The sequence below is a fragment of the Leptodactylus fuscus genome, chromosome 1, assembly GCF_031893055.1.
Source record: "Leptodactylus fuscus isolate aLepFus1 chromosome 1, aLepFus1.hap2, whole genome shotgun sequence".
NCBI lineage: Eukaryota > Metazoa > Chordata > Amphibia > Anura > Leptodactylidae > Leptodactylus > Leptodactylus fuscus.
In genome coordinates this window covers 129,503,672-129,523,337 of record NC_134265.1, presented here as the reverse complement: position 1 = coordinate 129,523,337, position 19,666 = coordinate 129,503,672, and the positions used below count along the sequence as shown (strand labels likewise).

At 41.1% G+C, this 19,666-nt stretch overlaps 1 protein-coding gene across 1 annotated transcript; it reads right to left on the bottom strand.

The window, feature by feature from the left end:
- Positions 1-800: 800 nt before the first annotated feature.
- On the bottom strand, positions 801-9,507 carry LOC142203822 (E3 ubiquitin-protein ligase CCNB1IP1-like). Its single transcript, XM_075274933.1, has 4 exons — positions 9,211-9,507; positions 2,841-3,141; positions 1,708-1,888; positions 801-972 (listed from the first exon to the last, which is right to left on the bottom strand). The coding sequence occupies exons 1-4, from the start codon at positions 9,505-9,507 to the stop codon at positions 801-803; spliced, it is 951 nt and encodes a 316-aa protein (XP_075131034.1).
- Positions 9,508-19,666: the final 10,159 nt, after the last annotated feature.

Here is a 19,666-nt window from a genome sequence, read left to right as displayed (position 1 = left end):
GGGGTGGGGGGAAATCAAAACAAAAACTTTACTATGGGCTGTCATCTAGCACACTAATGAGTACCTGAGTATTCCTGAAAGTAGAAATATATGCAGGGGCTTTCTGGGCTGTTCTGACTCTATAAGACTTCAAACATGTCTTGGCAGGTTTTTCGACTGGTAACACTGGCTGTAGTATATCTTGCATTTGTATGTATTTCTCCAGGAGTAACTGTATAGCAAAAAGCCTAAGTGACCAATATGAGGTCCAGGAACAGAATTACAAATGCAGGTAAGCAGCAGAGCTTGTACTCACAAGCTGATAGAGGACAAACAATCCCTTGACTTATCTGGTCAAAAGTCAAGTGATGTATCTGCCTGCTGCCAGGGGGGAAGGAGGAGGGGCTAAGTGCACGGGAGCGAGCCTGGAGGGGGGGGGGGGTAGTTTACACATTGGGGGAAGGGGCCACCAATGCAGACCCGGCATCCACTGTAATAGAGAGGCGTGTGTCGGGGAGGGTTAGACGCCAGCACAGGTGCCTGCGACATCGCTACGCTCCTGCCCTGCATGAAGCCAGCAGTGGCAGGAGCGATGCTGCTATTACGGAGGGGGGGGGGACGACGGAGGAGCTACCCTTAAAATTACAGACTTTTCATGTTTTTGTCAGTGGGCAAACTCAGAAAATCAGCAAAGGATCAAATAGTTATTTCCTTCTCTGTAAATTTGCTAGGTTCTTATGTGAAACCAAGTCAGACTCAATGAATAAATCTGCTTTCTCTCCCAAACATCTACTAAAGGTTATTTGTAACAAAGGAGCCAATCAGGCTTTCATGCTGCCATGGTCAGGTATGAGGAATTTATTTAATAGAGATGAGCAATTCAAAGTATTTTCCCTGGCTTTGTGAATTTTCCATTGCTGAGTAGTTTTTATCTTACGTAAGTCAATAAGCTTTAAACCTGCCATCATAGTCTTACAGAAAGGAAACCTGGTTCTGTAATATAGAAACAAAAAAAGCATGGCAAAGGAGAGTACAAAAACATATATATCAAGTAAACATATTTAACTCTCACAACTCCACCCGATATCAAGAAGCATATCTCAACCTCTATGCAGAAATACAAACGGAAAAAAAGGGTTCCAGACCCAACAAAAGGCCGAAATATTCAACGTAGACATAAAGTGTAAAATATTGTACTTTATTCTTGAAACTCAATTAAAAGTAATAAATAGAGTATGAAATGTTTTTGACACATAGAACACTACAATACAAACAAAAAGACAACCCACAGAGACAGAAGCCAGCACTGTCAGCTTATCATAATACAGCTGTATTATGATAAGCTGACAGTGCTGGCTTCTGTCTCTGTGGGTTGTCTTTTTGTTTGTATTGTAGTGTTCTATGTGTCAAAAACATTTCATACTCTATTTATTACTTTTAATTGAGTTTCAAGAATAAAGTACAATATTTTACACTTTATGTCTACGTTGAATATTTCGGCCTTTTGTTGGGTCTGGAACCCTTTTTTTCCGTCTGGTTCTGTAATAGTCTATTACACCAATATGCAATGAATTCTCTTTAATTCTATTATGGTAGATAACATTTCAACTGAAAACACTTACAAATGCTTAGAATAAAACCAAATGCGTATATACACATTTCTGCATCTATATGAACTTATATGTAACTGAAGGTGTGAACACATTTCCAAAAGGTGCTTCTGTTTACATTCTTGCATTTCTGTAACCCCTCGATGAAGCCAAGTGCTGCGGGTCTCCTCTCATTTCAGGGGAGCCATGTGTAGTGCTTCGAGGATCACGAAAAGGAGGTGAAGGGAAGAGAGTCTCAGTATGACAGTCGTCATCACTTAATTGTAAAGGTGGTGTTCTTGCAGCGTGGCCCGTGCGTCCTAAAGAATAAACAATTGTACTTAGCTAGGTCTACATATTTGTACATATGTGCAATTAGTTGTTACTTAGTTAATATTCACTTAGTATAATTAGTAATTATTTCGCTAAGGCCCCAAGTAGCAGGCCACAGCAAAAAAGTGCTGTTGGAAAAACTGCAACGGAAACACATTGTGGTTTTTCCTGCACCGCTTTTCACACAAAGTCCGCAGAGTTTTCCTGTGTGGACTTTCTGCTTCAATTATACCTATAGGAAAACTGACAACGTTTCCATAGGCTTAATGGACATTTCCAAAAACTTAACGGTTTAGAAAATTAGGAATTAGAAAAACGCCACAGTTTTGCTATTTCAGTATAGCTGATCTGTGAGGATCCCAGTTGTTGGATCATCGCAGATCTCATAGTGATGGTCTGTTCTAAGCATAGGCCATCAATATAAAAATTATATAACCACTAGAAAGCAGCCAAAATTTGTTAAAAAATTACACATTACATGGTCAGCTATTCCAATTGATATTGGTGAGGTCTGGCCAACATCCATCTTGTGTATGGCCACGTTAGCGGGTGTTCAAATCTCCCACTAAAATATAATCTTTAAATCTGAGCAAATTTTTGTATCCTATGTAGGACTCTTTTAACTAGATAGACCTCCTGTAGAAAAAAAAAACCCATAAAATTTCTCCTCAGTAAATGTTTCCCTAATATCTCTGGACCAATGCAGTATTCAAGATAGAACAGGTTGGGATCGTCTGCTGTACACTAGGTCATTCTTATACTGTTAAGTTCAGCACTTGCCAAGAAATTTTTATATTCAACTTGATTTAACCTATCCAGGTGAAAATATGTAAAAAAAAAAACAAAAAAAAACCAACAATGTTTCCTATGTCTTTAATCTTCTACACTAATATTACCCATTGTACGTAAATCCATAAGACCTAGACTAGTCCTGCTTACCTCTCTCTCTACTTGTAGACACTTCTCGGTTAGACATTGCAATATGGCGGAGCCGTAATCCGTCATACAGCCCCTGCAACTTATTATACAGTCGGTTTCGTTCCATCAGCTTCTCTGAGAGGTCACTGTATTTTGTCTTGTATTCCTCCAGGATTTTCTTTAGAGAATTCACTTCTCCCTTCATGGCTAATAACTCAGAATCCTTGCTTTGAATTTGCTGGGTATAATGTTTTTCCAATTGCTTCAGATGTCCTTCTGCCTGGCTGTATCTATATTCCTGGTACAATCGCTCCTGGTAAACCTGATTACAAATTCACAGAATGACTTATGTGATGAGAGTCAATGACACTGGACTGTGTTGGCTTTATAGACATATGATTGCATCTTTTATCCATCATGCTAGATTATTGGCAACAAATAGCCAATAACAATCATAGGCTACCGATAACCAATCCATGTGAGTGGGGGAGAAAACATCCCACATGTACTTTGCATCAGGCAGTGTATTTGGAAGGTGCAGACGAGCACTGTTAGACATCATTATCATTGCAGTAAGCTTGTCTTACCTGTGTAATACCAGCCTTACTCCCTATAATGTAGATGTCATTCAGATGTGTAGGCTTGGACTGGCCCACAAAAGAACAAGTGAATTCAACCAGTGGGTTATGGGCTAGTTCACACGCAATTACATGTCTGCATATTCCATTGCGGCTGACACGACAGGATGCTGGTGCAGTGCACGGCCTCCTATCAGAGCTTTCCGCTCCAGATTAGGCCCAAATGAATGGGCCTAGTCCGGAGCGTGCTGTCGTGAGGCAGACGCCGTGGCTGATTCAGCCACGGAACCCGCCTGAAGAAAGGGCAGCTCGTTTCTTTTTTCCACTAGCGGCATGTGGTCTACATAGACCACCATTGTGAGAGGGCGGATTATGACGTGGATTCCGCGCCAAAATCCGCCCCCTCTTGCCCTGTGTGAACGAGGCCTAAACAGACCTGTAAGGTGACTAAGATTACATCTAGGTGCAAAGGCAAGTCAGCCAATATACTCCCTTCTTAAGCCCTGCCTTGATGTTGCTATGGGGTCTGAAATCACTAATTATCTTACAGGATCTCGCTGCTGCCATACTTTAATGCAAGAATCAGATAGCAGGCTACTGACATGGTGTTTCAATTCCTACTCATAAAAAAGCATAGAAAGTGAAAAACAAAGTTGATTTGTTTTTCACAGACTTGAAAATTTATCAATCATGGACATGACATGATTGGTAGATAAGTCCTTAGGGTGCTAATACATTGCTGGCTTTACTAGCGATAATGTATGCACTGTTGTTTCTAGTCCAATGAAAATATCTAGCACTAATAAAAAATGCAAAACGTAGTTTCCAAAAAATGTTTTAACCCCTTAAGGACCAGGCCATTTTTTGGTTTCGCATTTTCGTTTTTCCCTCCTCACATTTCAAGAGCCATAACTTTTTCATTTTTCAGTTCACAGAGTCACATGATAGCTTATTGTTTGCGGGACAAATTGTACTTTGTAATGGCACCATTCAATATGCTGTGCAATGTACTGGGAAGCTGGAAAAAAATTCAGAATGAGGCGCAATTGGAGAAAAAATGCATTTGCGCCATTTTCTTATGGGTTTAATTTTTACAGCATTCACTGTTTGGTACAAATGACATGTTACCTGTGTTCTACGTGTCAGTACAAACGCGGTGATACCAAATTTATATAGTATTTGAAATTTTTTGATACTTTTAAAAAAAATGATAAACTTTGCAAAATAGAAAAAAAAATTTGTGTCATCATGTTCTAACACCTGTAACTTTTTCATATTTCCATGTATGGAGCTGGTTGTGGTGTCTTTTTATGCGGGAAAAGATGACGTTTCTATTGATACCATTTGGGGAAAGATCCGATGGTTTGATCACTTTTTATTCAATTTTTTATAGGAGGCAAAGTGTTGAAAAAAACGCTTTTTGGATGTTTTTATTTTTTTTGCCACTACGCCGTTCGCAGTACGGGATAAATGTTTTAATATTCTAATAGTTCAGGCATTTTGGAGCGCAGGGATACCTAATATGTTTATGTTTAATGTTCTTTAATTACTTTTATAGCTGATCTAGGGAAAGGGGGGTGATTTGAACTTTTATATTTTTTTTATTTTTTTAATACTTTTAAAAACTTTTTTTTTTTCTTCTGTTACATTTATGATCAGACCCCTTAGGTACCTTGAAACCTAGGGAGTCTGATCGCTCATACTATTCACTGCAATACTACAGTATTGCAGTGAATAGGAAAATCGCAGCACTTCTATTAGACGATGCCTCTGGCATCGTCTAATAGATCTCATGCAGAGACAAGCCTGGAAGCCTTCAATAGGCTTCCGGCTGTCATAGCAACCGATCACCGCCCTCTTGTGACGTTCAGGAGGGCGGCGATCGGCGAAACATGGCGGCGCCCATGCCGCCGGCGCCGTTTACACACTGCGGTCACGTTTGACCGCAGTGTGTAAAGGGTTAACAGCAGCGATCGGCTCGGGCACCGACCGCTGCTGTTATTGGCAGGTCCTGGCTGTATTATACAGCCGGCATCTGCCGTGTATGGAGCGAGCTCAGCGTGTGAGCTCGCTCCATACATCCCCATGCGACCCATGACGTACAGTTACGTCAAGGGTCGCTAAGGGGTTAATGTGTCTACCTACAGGCACCCTAGATTCACACAAACGTACTTCGTCCATGTGAGTTCTGGATTCCCTATCCTGAACTAGATGGACTCTTATAGTCATCCATGGTACAGTATATCGCTGTGAAGCAGGGGCTTCTGGCATCATAGATAACTATAATAATACTAGGAGTCCATACTCATGCACACTGATCATGCTGGGAAATCTGGCGCTAACACACAGACTGAGTGAAACTCACTTGTGTGTCACATTATTCATTTTTGTTCCATGAGGAATAAACCTCTGAATAACAATATCCTTATAGACTTTTGGACTTAAACTGTAATTCTATGTAACTTCAATCTTATTTTGAAATATGGCGTTAGAAAACAATTCTTCACATAACACTTGTTTGGAGAATACTTGTTTGAAGTTAAAGTGTTACTAAACTTTTGGACTACATCCAAAGATAAAAGGAGTATCCAGCACAGCCGTGTTCTTAATAAAATCTTCCTCTTTATTTTAGTACATGGTTCCAGATAAAAAGTATTCCATCATCACAACGTGTCACAAAGATATACGTCCAGGTTGACACGTTTCGGAATTTGTTATTCCTTTTTCAAAGCCTTTGAAATAAAGAGGAAGATTTTATTAAGAACACGGCTGTGCTGGATACTCCTTTTATCTTTGGATGTATTGCTTTCTGCTCCGGACCGTGGGAGTTTGTATCCGAGCAAAGCTGACAGAAGATATTTATATACAGGAGTGGAAGTGTCAAGCGTTGGACTGTGAATGGGCTGAGTATAAATTCCCTTTTCCTTTTCCTTTTGACGTATTAAACTTTTGGACAACTTTTGATTTTCTGACAGTATTTATGCCATTAATAAATTTTGTAATATACTTTATTAATACTTTCTGTGAAACCCTGCATTTCTTTATTCTTACCCTTTCTTCTGTATTAAGAGCTGTTCCTGCCTCTCACTGTAAGTAAGGCCTCATGGACACCACCGTGTGTACAAGCAGTGTATTAGCTTCGTTTTTCATGGGTAGCACACTGACCCATTCATCTCCATGGCCCCATACACATGACCGTGTATTTTCACGGTTTGATGCATGGGGCTGTAGCCGGGAGCCAATCCTAATCCTAAACCTGTCTTTTTTTGCTTCCAGTGCTCATTGACCTCAATGAATGGGGCTGTGGAGGCACAGGCGGCACACAGATGTCATCCGTGTGCCATCTGTGTCATTTAATCACAGCCTGACAGTAGTGCGCATGTCGCCTAAATGGGTATGGATATGGGTTTGAAGTACGGGGCTGAGGGTAGAGAAAATGAGGTTACGGGAGGGTCAGTTCAAACAGTTATATCTCAAACATTATAAAACATACAAACTTGCTTCTGGTGTTATATGAGAGAGGAGATTCTCTTTGCAGTGATATCTATATTATTTCTAGAGGTATCACTGGTTGAAAACACAGGATTAGGATAATATATATAATGTTTTATAATGTTTGTGACATAAGTATTCTAAGCCTGTACTCCATATGCAGTTATGGGCAGGAACAGCTCTCAATACAGAAGCAAGGGAAAGAGTGAAAAAATGCAGAATTTCACAGAAATGAGACAAAATGTGTTAATAAAGTGTATTACAAAATCTATTACAAATACTGCCAGAAAATCAAAAGTTGTCCAAAAGTTTAGATACGCTTTAAGGCTAAGGCCCTACGTAGTGAGCTGCAGCCAAAATACGCTGTAGAGAAAACCACAGCAGAAAAGACAATGGCGGAAATGCATCAGGTTTTTTTTTGTACACAGTGTTTTTCACAGAAAGACCACAGAGTTTTCCTTTGTGCACTTTCTGGCTCTATTACACCTATATGGAAGTCGCCACCATTTCTGTAGGTATAATCAACATGCTGTGATTTACTGCGAAACCCAAGTGTTTTTGAAATCGCAACATTTCCACTGTAGATGTTTTCTGTAATATGTGGATAGAATTAGCCAGAATCCGATCCACTTTGCAGGTAATGTAAAACAGACCATTCTTTGCCATAGCAGGTTCCAGCCTAAAGGAGCATTCACGCGGAGTAACGCTGGGCGTGTATTACAGCCGTACACGCTGGCGCTACGGCAGGCTGCCGAACACTTCCCATTCACTTCAATGGGAGCGCTCGTAACGGCGCTCCCATTGAAGTGAATGGGAAGTGTTTGGCAGCCTGCCGTAGCGCCGGCGTGTACGGCTATAATACATGCCCGGCGTTACTCCGCGTGAATGCTCCTTAAGGCTAAGGCCCCACATTGTGGAAACACAGCTTTTTTTGTTGCAGATTTTGTTGCGGTTTTTTTGAGCCAGGAGTGGATTGGGCAGAAGCTAGAAGTGTAAGCGTTTCCTATATATTTCCCATTCCTTTTGAAGCCATTCTTGGCTTTGGCTCGTAAAACAGCAACAAAATCTGCAACAAAAAAAGCTGCGTTTCCACAACATGGGGCCTCAGTCTTAGGCTAAGGCCCCACAGGGTGGAAACGCCACGCTAAAGTGCTGCGGGAACATCTGCAGCGTGAACGCATCGCGGTTCTTCCTGCAGCGCTATGAACAGAAAGTTCACAGAGTTTTCCTCTGCGGACTTTGTTACAATTATATCTGCGGGAAAGTCGCCGGCATTTCCGTAGAGATAATTGACATGCTGCGATTTTCAAAACCGTAACGTTTTTGGAAATCACAGCGTGTCCGCGCTGCAATTTTTTTCCACAAAGTGGGCATGGGATTCGCATGAATCCCGTCCACTTTCAAAGTACTGTAAAACGCCATGATTTTTCCCGTAGATATAATTGTAACAGAAAGTCTGTGGAGGAAATTTCTGTGAACTTTCTGTTCAAAGCATTGCGGGAAGAATCACAATGCGTTCAAGCCGCGGTTGTTCCCACAGCGCTTTAGCGCGGCAGTTCCAGCCCATGGGGCCTTAGCCTAAGGCTCCACGTTGCAGAAACATAGCTTTTCTTGTTGCGGATTTTGCTGCTTTTTTTTGAGGCAAAGCCAAAAATGGCTCCAAAAAGAATGGGAAATATATCGGAAGTCCTTATACTTCTCCTTTCTGCTAGATCCACTCCTGGGTTTGGCTTAAAAAAAAAAAAAACTTTATCTGCAACAAAAAAAGCTGCATTGCTGCAATGTGGGGCCTCAGCCTTAGGGCCAGGGCTCTATGGGACGTAAACTGCGCGATTTGCCTGCGGCATAAACGGTGGCGTTTTACAGTCAGGGCAAAGTGGATGGGATTCTAGCGAATCCCATGGCCACTTTGCAATACACAATGCGGTGCGCACATGCCGCGATTTCCAGAATCGGCGCGGTTTTGGAAATCACAGCATGTCAATTATACCTATGGAAACGCCATTGGTTTCTCCCTAGGTATAATTGTAACAGAAAGTTCGCAGAGGAAACCTCTACTAACTTTCTGTCTAAAGCGCTATGGGGAGAACTTGACGCGTTGGAATTTGGAGAGTTTTTGTCACAGTCCACCGATCTGATATTGATGACCTATCTTTAGAAGAGGTAATCAATATTAAAAAAAAAAAAAGCCTGTAAAAACCCATTTTATATGTAATATCAATAAATTAGGTACTTGTAAACAAGCAGAGAAACTGATGGTAAAATCCAAGAAACTAATAGGTTTGTGCTGATAATTGATATGGTGATCTGTTCCCTCTTACCTGATAAGTCCAGAATACTAATGCTCGAGAGCATATATCTAGAACAATCTCAGGACGTAATCCAGCCAACATAATGGCTTTCTTTTCTTCTGCAGGGTTAAGCTCAGTGTGCTTAATATCCATTCTACTAGAAAGAGTACTGTTACACGCTGGGCAAACAGTAGGGGTTCGAGTAAATTGCCCACTGCCATGTTGCTCACAAAAAATATGTGAACAAGCTGTTACCCAGGCACGGCTAGATAATTTCCCCCGGCATTTGGGAAAGTTGCACACTAAGACATCATCACACGCTGACATTGTTAGAAGCACCTGAAAAATATGAAGTTATATACTATGCTTTAGTTTGTATGACAACACAAAACATTTTATCACAAATCATTTTACCTGTTATATAAACAGGAATCATACAAAGGTAAGTAGTTTGTGGTTGAAAGGAACCCATCAGGGGAATCATGGTGCCTTGACCAGAGGCAGCATGACATCCCAACAGGCTCCCTAGTTATAGACATCTCAGTGGCCCACTACCATCTCTCCAGCTTGGCTAGATTGCTAGGTCATTGTCTACATATGTACAGTAAATGTCCTGTCAATCTAACCAAGCTGGGTAAGGAGCAGCCAGCATGGAAAGTGCCCAGATTATTCTTCTACCCTTCCTGACCTTTAACCCCTTAGTGACCGGCCTGTTTTGGACCTTAATGACCAAGCCAAATTTTGGAAATTTGCCCTGTGTAACTTTATCAGTGAATAATTCTGTAACAGTATTAGGCATCCAAGTGATTCTGATATTGTTTTTTTCGTGACATGTTGTACTTTACTGAGAAGGTAAAATTAGACTGATATAACTTGCGAAAATGTATTAAAAAACTCGCAAATGCTGAAAATTTAGAAAAATTTTCAATGTTTTCAATTTCAGCTGCAATATCTCACATATACACAATAATACAGGGCAAAAAAGTTAGTAATTATATATTTCCAAATGTTCCTTTTGTGTTTCAGTAACTTAGACAATTTACAAGTTTATCAAGTTTATAAGCAAATTTTAGAAATTTTGAGTATGTGATTTTTTCCTGTACCAAGTTATGTTTGCAGACAGGAATAGGTGGCATAATGACAGAAGCTCCCATTAAATGACCCGATTTGTAAAACTAGACCCCTTCAGGTATTCTTTGAAGGGTATAGTGAGCATTTTGATCAAACAAATCTTGTTTTGCAAGAATTATTACAAATGATAGAAAAATATTACATTTTCTTCAAATATGTGTCATTTTAAAGCCAGTTTTTTTGCACACAACACATTAAAAAGAGGAAACACACCCCAAAATACATCACCCCACTTCTCCCGTGTTAAAAAAATGTACAGTTTGTGGCCTTAGTCCTATGTACGCACATACAGTAGGGCCTAAGAGGTAGGGAGGGCCAAATGGATTTCAAAACACAAATTTTGCTTGCAGATATTTTAGGCCCATTGCACATTTGAGCAAGATTTCAGTTACCAAAGCAATTGAAAACCCCCATAAATGACACCATTTTATAAACTGCACCCCTTAAAGGGATTCTACCATTAAAGCAACTTTTTACCTCATTGGAATAGCCTTAAGAAAGGCTATTCGTCTCGTACCTTTAGATGTGGTCTCCGTCGCGCCGTTCCTTAGAAATCCCGGTACTTACAGGTATGCTAATGAGGTCACGGCAGCAATGAGGGTGTCCTTCTTCTTCATCTGCCTCCTCCCCTTGTATGTCGTCCTCTTTCTTCGTCATGTCTGACGCCTGCGCAGTCGGCTCTGACAGCGAGACCCTGTTAGAGCCAACTGCACATGCCGGCCGGCGGCCATATTTCCAAGGCTGCAATTGCGGGCATGCGCATGACGCTCCTAATGTCTTCGCCAAACAGAGTGTACTGTGCATGCTCAATAAGGTCCGTACAGACCTTACTGAGAATGCGCAGTACACTCTGTTTGGCGAAGATGTGAGGAGCGTACTGCGTATTCGTGCAATTGCAGCCTTGGAAATATGGCCGCCGGCATGAGCAGTCGGCTCTAACAGGGTCTCGCTGTCAGAGCCGACTGCGCAGGCGTCAGATAATGAGAAGTTAAAAATGAAAATTTTCCAGAGATTCACCATTTTAGTGCCTGATATGTTGTGCCCAACTTATGTCAGCAGAGATACACACTCCAAAAACTGGTAAGCGGGTATCCCGGGCACAACAGCTTTTAGAGCGTTCATCTCTGATTCAAGTCAGGCACAACATATTACGCACTGAAATGACGTATTCCTGAAAAAATTTTAATTTTCACCTTTTACAATCAGCTTCGTATTCATTTATGGATAATAAGTTATAGCAACACTTGGGGGTTAAAAATGCTCTCTGTACCCCTGGATAAATCCTTCAGGGCTGTAGTTTCCAAAATAAGGCCTCATATCTAGGAATATCACTTTACTGGCATTTCAGCTCTGCAAAAGTGTCATGGCATCCAAAAACCAGCTGCATGCAGGGTTCTTCTGTCCGCTTGAGAAGTCGGACATCTTCACTTGCGGACAGGGAAGGACGGGCACGGAGTGCAAAAGAACGCACCCGATGCCCATTGAGATGAATGACAGGTGTCACGGACACAGCTAGTATCCGCTTCTAGTGTCCGTGACAGATTTTGAGCGGACACTAGGAGCGGACACTACATGTCGGACACCGACGGTAGTGTGAACGCTCCCTTAGAAGTTGGGCAGGGTAAAATGTTGCTTTATTTAGATGATTTTTTGTTTATAAGTAAGGCAGATTCGTATGTTTGTAACTTGTTGTTCAATAAGTTTGTTGAGATATGTCATTATTTTGGTGTTCCTATTGCTGTTGAAATGACTGTTTATCCTTGTAATTGTTTAGAATTTCTAGGTATAGTAATTGATTCTGTTAGTATGGAGAAAATAGTCAGGATGTTAATTCAGTTTCTAGCGAAAGCAACAGTTACCCTTAAAGAATTACAGTCATTAGTGTGTCTATTAAATTTCGCAGATAGAGTGATCCCTATGGGTCATGGTTTTTCAAAACGCCTATACTTTGCTACTGGGGGGCTGAAATCCCCTCATTAGGGACTTGGGAATGATGTGGTTAGAGTTTCTGAGTAAACATAATGGGTCTTCATGCTGGCAGTCTGAATTTGAAAGCAATGAGGTGTTTATTTACGGATGCGTCTGGGAGTGTGGGTTATGGAGCGTATTGGCGAGGGCAATGGTCAGCTGAAAAATGGCCGAAGGTACTGTATGGGTTGAGTCCGGTTTGACCAAAAATATAGTATTATTAGAGTTATTTCCAGTCTTAGTGGCTATTGTTATCTGGGGTTCAAATTTTATGAACAAATGGATTTTGATTAATACTGACAATAAGGGAGTGGTCTTCGCACTCAATACTCTAGCGTCCAAATCTGATGCAGTGGTAAAATTGTTGCGTCGTTTAGTACTGTATTGTTTAAATTCTAATATATGGATAAAAGCTAAGTATATTCCTGGTAATTTTAATATGGTGGCTGATTCCCTGTCTCATTTACAGTTAGACAAATTTTTCAATCTGGCGCCAGAGGCAGAGAGGAAGGGAACCCCTTGTCCGAAGCACTTATGGGACCTTATTTGGGAATAATTGCCCAGAATCTGAAAACATCAGTGGCTCGGAGTACATGGGCCAGCTATTCAGCTGCTTGGTGCGATTGGCTTTTATTTTGTAATTCTTTGCAAGTGGAATCTTTTTCTTCTGAAACTAGTTTGGCTTTAATTTTTATTTGTGAATGAATTCAAAAAGGTTTGTCATATGCCTCAGTATGTAAGATAGTAGCTGGTATATCTTTCTTTTTCAAACTGTCAGGTCAACTACCTTTAACTTCTTCATTTCTAATTAAGCAATTATTAAAAGGCTTTCATAGGGCTAGCATACCTCAGGTAAGGAGGATGCCTGTATCTATTGACTTGTTATCTCAATTTTGGGTTATCCTGGTTAAAGTTTGCTTTAACAGCTATGAAGTATCGTAATTTAGAGTGGCATTTGTACTAGCATTTTTTGCAGCTTTAAGGATTTGTGAATTAGTTGCAATAAATGGCGAGAGCCAGTCCCCTTTGGAATCCACAGATGTCCAGTTGTCTGGAAATTCGGTGTTGGTGAAGGTAAGAAAATCTAAAACCGATCAAATGGCAAAGAGTTGTTTGTTACATTTATAAGCCTTAGAAGGTAGACAAATATGTCCTGTTGAGAATGTTAGAGCATTTTTAAGTGGGAGGCCTAAGGTAGGTGGGCCATTCTTATTGCATGAAAATTGGAAACTATTGACTAAGTATCAATTTAATTCTGTTTTAAGAAAATGTTTGTTTGAATTGCAGTGGTCCGATTATAAAGTATCGGCTCATTCATTCAGGATAGGGGCAGACAGAGGTGCCCCGTCTTGGCTTGGATGAGTCTGTGATTAAAAAGATAGGGAGGTGGGAGTCAAAACGTTTTAAAATCTACGTTCGCCCAGAATTACTTACTGTTTAATTCTTGATTATATTTAATTTTAGGTTCACCTTTAGTAGTGTGGATTATTGGACACTCATTCGTGTTTTGGGCCCAGAAGAGGGCACAGAGGCGAGTGTATAATGAGAATTGTCTTTTAATGTTAATAAAGTTGAAGTGTTGTGGTTTGGGTTGCGGGGTATGAGATGGAAACAGTTGGTGGATGAGGTGAAGAAATTAACTTACTCCAACCCTCATCCTGATTTTTTAATCATACAATTAGGAGGGAATGACATTGGGAAGGTGAAGACAATTGATTTGCTTTATGAGATGAAGAGAGACTTTTCTTTATTAAAGTGTCTATTTCCTGATTCCATTTTTATTTTTTCCGAAATTGTACCTAGGCTGATCTGGTCATGTAAGTAGAATAAGTTCCTGAATAAGATCAGGAAGAGAGTTAACAGGGCTATGCATCAATTTCTGCTGTGTCTGGGAGGTTTTTCCTACAGGCAGAGCTGATGGCGTACACCTTTCTGATATAGGTGTTGATATTTTCAATGTTGGAATTCAGAATAGTTTGGAGGTAGGCCTGCGGTGTTTTGGGCGGGCCTTGTCTGCTATTCAGACAATGCTTGTGGGGTCATAGTCTCCCTGCTATTGCAGGGAGGACTGCAGTTCTTAAAAGTATGCTTTAGTTGAGGTTTATTTGATACTAGTAGATTACCCGCGCCTTCGCTCGCGAAAAATATGTTAAATTGTTGGTTATGCTAAAGTAAAATTTTCAGTGTCACACTGAAATTGACATTCTCAGGGCTACAGTAAATCTTTTTTTCCACTTAAAATTTTTATTATTTTGGCATTTCACTAATTTTTTTTTTTTTTTTTTTACTAATTTGACATTTTTATTGATTTTAAATGTTCAATACATATTATGTAGTATAAACTATTACATCTTTTTCTTGAACTATTTTTTTAATAAAAAATTAAAATTTATGCCCCTTACACAAACAATTTTAACAACATAGTGCAGCCCTTCCCCCTCCCTCCAGTGTAATCTATAAGTAGTTCACGGACCAAAGAGTAACATTGGTTTACAGTTATACAACTATCTATTGTGGTGCTGTTTGGTAACAATGTTTCTGGTTTTACCTTCAGGTGCATACCTGTATATGAAAAGATTTTGTGGGTTACCCACTCTAAAGCAAGCAACGTACAATTATCCATGTGAGAAACACATTAATGCCGGCTACTTTAAGTGATTGACCTTGTGCTTTGTTTATAGTCATAGCAAATGCAAGTCGGATTGGGAAGGGCATGTAGCTTGGTAGCAAAGGAATACGCGGAATTAAAAGATTTGCTCCCTAGGGCTGGGGCCCCACGGACCGGAAACACCGTAATTTTTCCCCCGTGGGAAAAATCGCAGTGTTTTACAGTACTTTCAAAGTGGATGGGATTCATGTGAATCCCGTGCCCACCTTGCAGAAAAAATCGCAGCGCCGACAAGCTGCGATTTCCAAAACCGTTGCAGTTTTGAAAATCGCAGCATGTCAATTATATCTACGGAAACGCCGGTGGCTTTACCGTAGATATAATTGTAAACAGAAAGTCCGCGGAGGAAAACTTCATGAACTTTCTGTTCAAAGCTAAGGCAGGAAGAACCATGATGCGTTCACACCCCTTGGGTCTTAGCCTAAGGGTGCATTCACATGGAGAAAAATGGAACCCATTGAAGTCAATGGGAGGCGTTTTTTTCAGTGCTGAATCTGACGCGGATTCCACACCCAATTCAGCCCCATTTTCCTCTGTGTAAATTTAGAGTTTCCATTAGGAATAGTGGCATCAATAATATTGGGCATGAAGACTCGTAATGCACAATTTTGTGCCATTACACTTTTTTTTTTTTTTTATGCAGATTGTGAGCCCCATATAGGGATCACAATGTACATTTTTTTTCCCTATCAGTATGACTTTGTAGAATGGAAGGAAATACACACAAACAAGGGGAGAACATACAAACTCCTTGCAGATGTTGTTCCTGGTGGGGGATTTGAACCCAGGACTCCAGCACTGCAAGGCTAACCACTGAGCCACCGTGTTGCCCCTTCTGTTACATATTTTTGGTTGGTCAAGGTTCCGAAGCAAAATTATTGTGGCTCCTATTTATAAAGTGAGTGTATGCGGTGGCATTCTAGGAGGCTCCAAAGAATTCAGGAACTCCAATGGATACATTATGGCTTGTGCACTCTCCATGAGTGAATCGATGGACATGTATGTGGTTGCTAGACCAGGCAGCCCCATTGCATATGTTGTATACGGTCATTTTCAGAACGTTCATCCTTTTGTTCAGATGTCTCCATATTCCTTTGCTTCAGCCTGCCTTATCCAGTTCTTGTGAAGACAACATTTTTTCACTACGAGCACTCCCAAGTGAAGTGAATGGGATGTGCCCGCGTGTACGGCTAGCTCTGCTCCTTCAGAGCCGTACACGCAAGCACCCATTCACTTCAATGGGAGTGCTCGTAGTGAAAAAAGCAGCCCATTCATTTCTATGGAGAGCGCTCATATGCCGGCTCCCATACAAATGAATGGGAACTGCTTTATACGCCGCTGATTCTGAACGTGTTTTACGTTCAGAATAAGCTGGCGTTTACGTAGTGTGAATTCACCCGTATTTTGCCAAAATACACGCGCGTTTACTCCGTGTGAACGGGCCCTGTCATTTAGGGAGCCTTCACACGATGTAACTCTGCGCTCATTCTGATCGTAAAAACACGTTCAGAATGAGCGCGTAAAAAGCAGCTCCCAATGACTTGAATAGGAGTCAGCATATATGCGCTCCCCATTGAAATCAATGGGAGGATTTTTTTCCCTATTGCTTTCCCTATACGCACGTAATACGCACTTAACAATTTTGCGCTCTTAGCTTTTGGATAAACTTGCCCAATAGATGGTCATTTTTTGGGCTGCATTTTAAAAAACAGTCCTTAGGGCTAGTTCACACGTGGGCAAAGGGGAGGTTTTTGACAGCGGAATTCGCTTCAAAAACCTCTCCTTTAACATGGTGGTCTATGTAGACCACTAGCTTTTTTTTTCCTCCTAGCGTTTTCCGCCTGAAGAAGCGACATGACCTTTCTTCAGGCGGAAAACGCCTGAAGAATTGCATAGAAGTGAATGGGAGGCGAAAACCGCGCGGTAAAAAACCGCGCGGTTTTTTGCACACAAAACCGCGCGGTTTTTTGCAAAAAACCGCGCGGTTTTCGCCTGCAGTTTCTATAGCACATATAGGAAAAAAAACCTAGCGAAAACCGCTAGCGAAAACCGCGTCAAAAACCTCGTCAAAAACCGCGCGGAATGCAAAAAACAGCGTCAAAAAAACTCCTCGAGGTTTTTTACCTCGCACAAATAAGCTAGGCGGTTTTCACGTGTGAACTGACCCTTAGTATTCTGACTCTTTAGTATTCACCTGACACTGATAAGAGATGTAATAGGAGTAATAGTAATCCAGAGCAGCCCTCACAGTATTACTATGACCTGAAGGAGCCGCTTCACAGGCAGACCTGTGGAGTTGCCCATAGCAACCAATCAGAGCTCAGCTTTCACTTTACCTCAGCAGTTTCAGTGATGAAAGCTCCTGTATAATACATTTTTCACATTTCCCCATTATATGTATAGGGCCTAACTTCGGGGGCCCAAATTTCATGATGGGGGGATGCTAGAAAGATGTAACATGCGCAGTATTCTGCTCCTGTGCGTGGAGAGGGGCCTGCCAAAATTCACCCAAATCGGGCGAGAACTGTGGATTTGTATAGAGCAGACTACTACAGGATTTGAGTTTTATATATATATATATATATATATATATATATATATATATATATATATATATATATATATATATTGCTTTTTTGAGATTTTTAATTGGTTATTGATTTTACTATTTGATTGATTATTTATTAATACATTTTATTGGTTTATTTGTTTAACCCCCTCAATAAAACAACGCGGCCATAATTTTTCCAAAAAAGAAACTGTTGTGTTGTCCTTATTTCATTTAGTAGTAGTAATTAAGATATTATGTTTATGAGTTGGGTCTTGTGCCACCAAGAGCATGTCGCTATTTTCTGGGAGCCGGAACAAACGGCTCCCGGAAAAAAGAACTGACCGGCTCCCATTGATTTTAATGCGAGCCGTCTTTTTGGTCAAGATTTTGAGGTGGATAAGGCCTCAAAATCCGGACCAAAATACCCCATGTGAACTTACCCTAAACCATCAGTCCATAAGGAGTTGGTTAGATTGGGTTTCCTCAGGGTTGGTTCACAGTAGCGCTTGTATTCCATCCGCAAGGAGACCCCCCCCCCCCGAACGGAATACCAACGCTAATGCAAGCGCTGTGCAGTTAAGCACACGGAGCCCATAGACTATAGTGGGCTCCGTGTGCTTGCCCGCGTACTGCCCGCACAATTGCATTCCGTCCGGGGGGGTCTCCATGTAGACTCCTTGTGGACGGAATACATGCGCTAGTGTGAACCAACCCTCAGTGAAATTTTTGTCAGGTTGTTGTTTTTGAAGCTGGTTGACTTAAAAAACAACAAAGAACCTGAACAAAACCTGAATTAAAACTGACTGTGGAAACCCAGCCTAAGGCTTCATGCAAAGAAACGTATGCTTTGTCATGATGATTGAAGGATCAGGCCCACAAACAAATTAGCCATTAATGTGTCTGAAAATCTCAAACTATAAAAATACTTATTGAACACCATAGCGTTACTTTAGGGGGCCTTGTGTGTCTCTGCTGCTTTTTTTTTTTTAAATAGACTCTATTTACTTATCCATCCCTGTTCCTGCCCATGGCCGTCTCTGCTTCCCCTTCAGCCCTCCAGGGGACCCTGTGCATCCTATATCATGTAGCTGACGCCAGGGCCGCCATCAGGAATTTTGGGGCCCCATACAGCCTAAGTGTCTGCCCCCCCCCCCCCCCGCCATTTTAAAACGACCTTATTTTGTGACATACCAATTCTGTATCACATTTCCCTTTATTTAGCAGCATTACAAGGCTTAATCAGATTCTATTTGCAGGTAAAATCTACTATGTGTAGAGAGCCAACACCATTTATAAGAGCCCTCCTAATAAATCCTCAGGGCTTTTTCACATTGCGTTTTTGGCCTTCCTTGCCAGGATCCGTTGGTAACCAGTCAGAATCAGCTGTCAACTTATCCCTGCACAAAGAACTGGCCATTAAAAAAAGGGGGCCTGCAGTTCTCCGTGCAGGGATAAGTGGGGAGCTGATTGTGACTGGTTACCAATGTATCCCGGCAAGGGAGTGTTAAATATCTTGTATTTGCCGGTGAGACTTGTGTCCACTGTTAAATATCCGTACCTGGCCTTGAAATTGTGGGATAGACTTATGTCACGTGTTGTAGGCCTTATCCACGATAGGAAGAAGTCAGCTTGTTATAAAACAGTGTAGAGGTTTATTAATATCTTGAAGGAAAACACAGGAACAGGGAAAATGTCCAAATAACACAAATATCAGTCAATTGTCAATAGCTTACATCTTCAGAGAAGTTAAATCATCTGGATATCCTGTAGTTACAGCTTGGTTCATGCTTGTCATCTGGTTGGTGGACTTGGGCTGGTTACAACGTCCATGGATGTCCATCTGCCTGGACCACCCACCCTGGTGTTCCCAAAGACAGACCTCCTGGTCTTCCCCTGGTCTTCCCAAAGACAGACCCAGACATGTGTATTTCTTACTCATTTATATTCATGAGAGTGGGTGTTACCTTCCATCTTGTAGCTATGTAAGGAGATTTCTAAAATAGTGTACTCTAACCGCACCCATGTTCCAAGAATATAAGACTATGATGTCAGTAGAGTGTTAACCCCATGTCTGCTAGAGAATATTGTAAATATATAATATTTAACATTTCCCCCTTTTGAGAGTGAAATATCTGTTTGAACTCTCAAGATATACCATACAACAATAT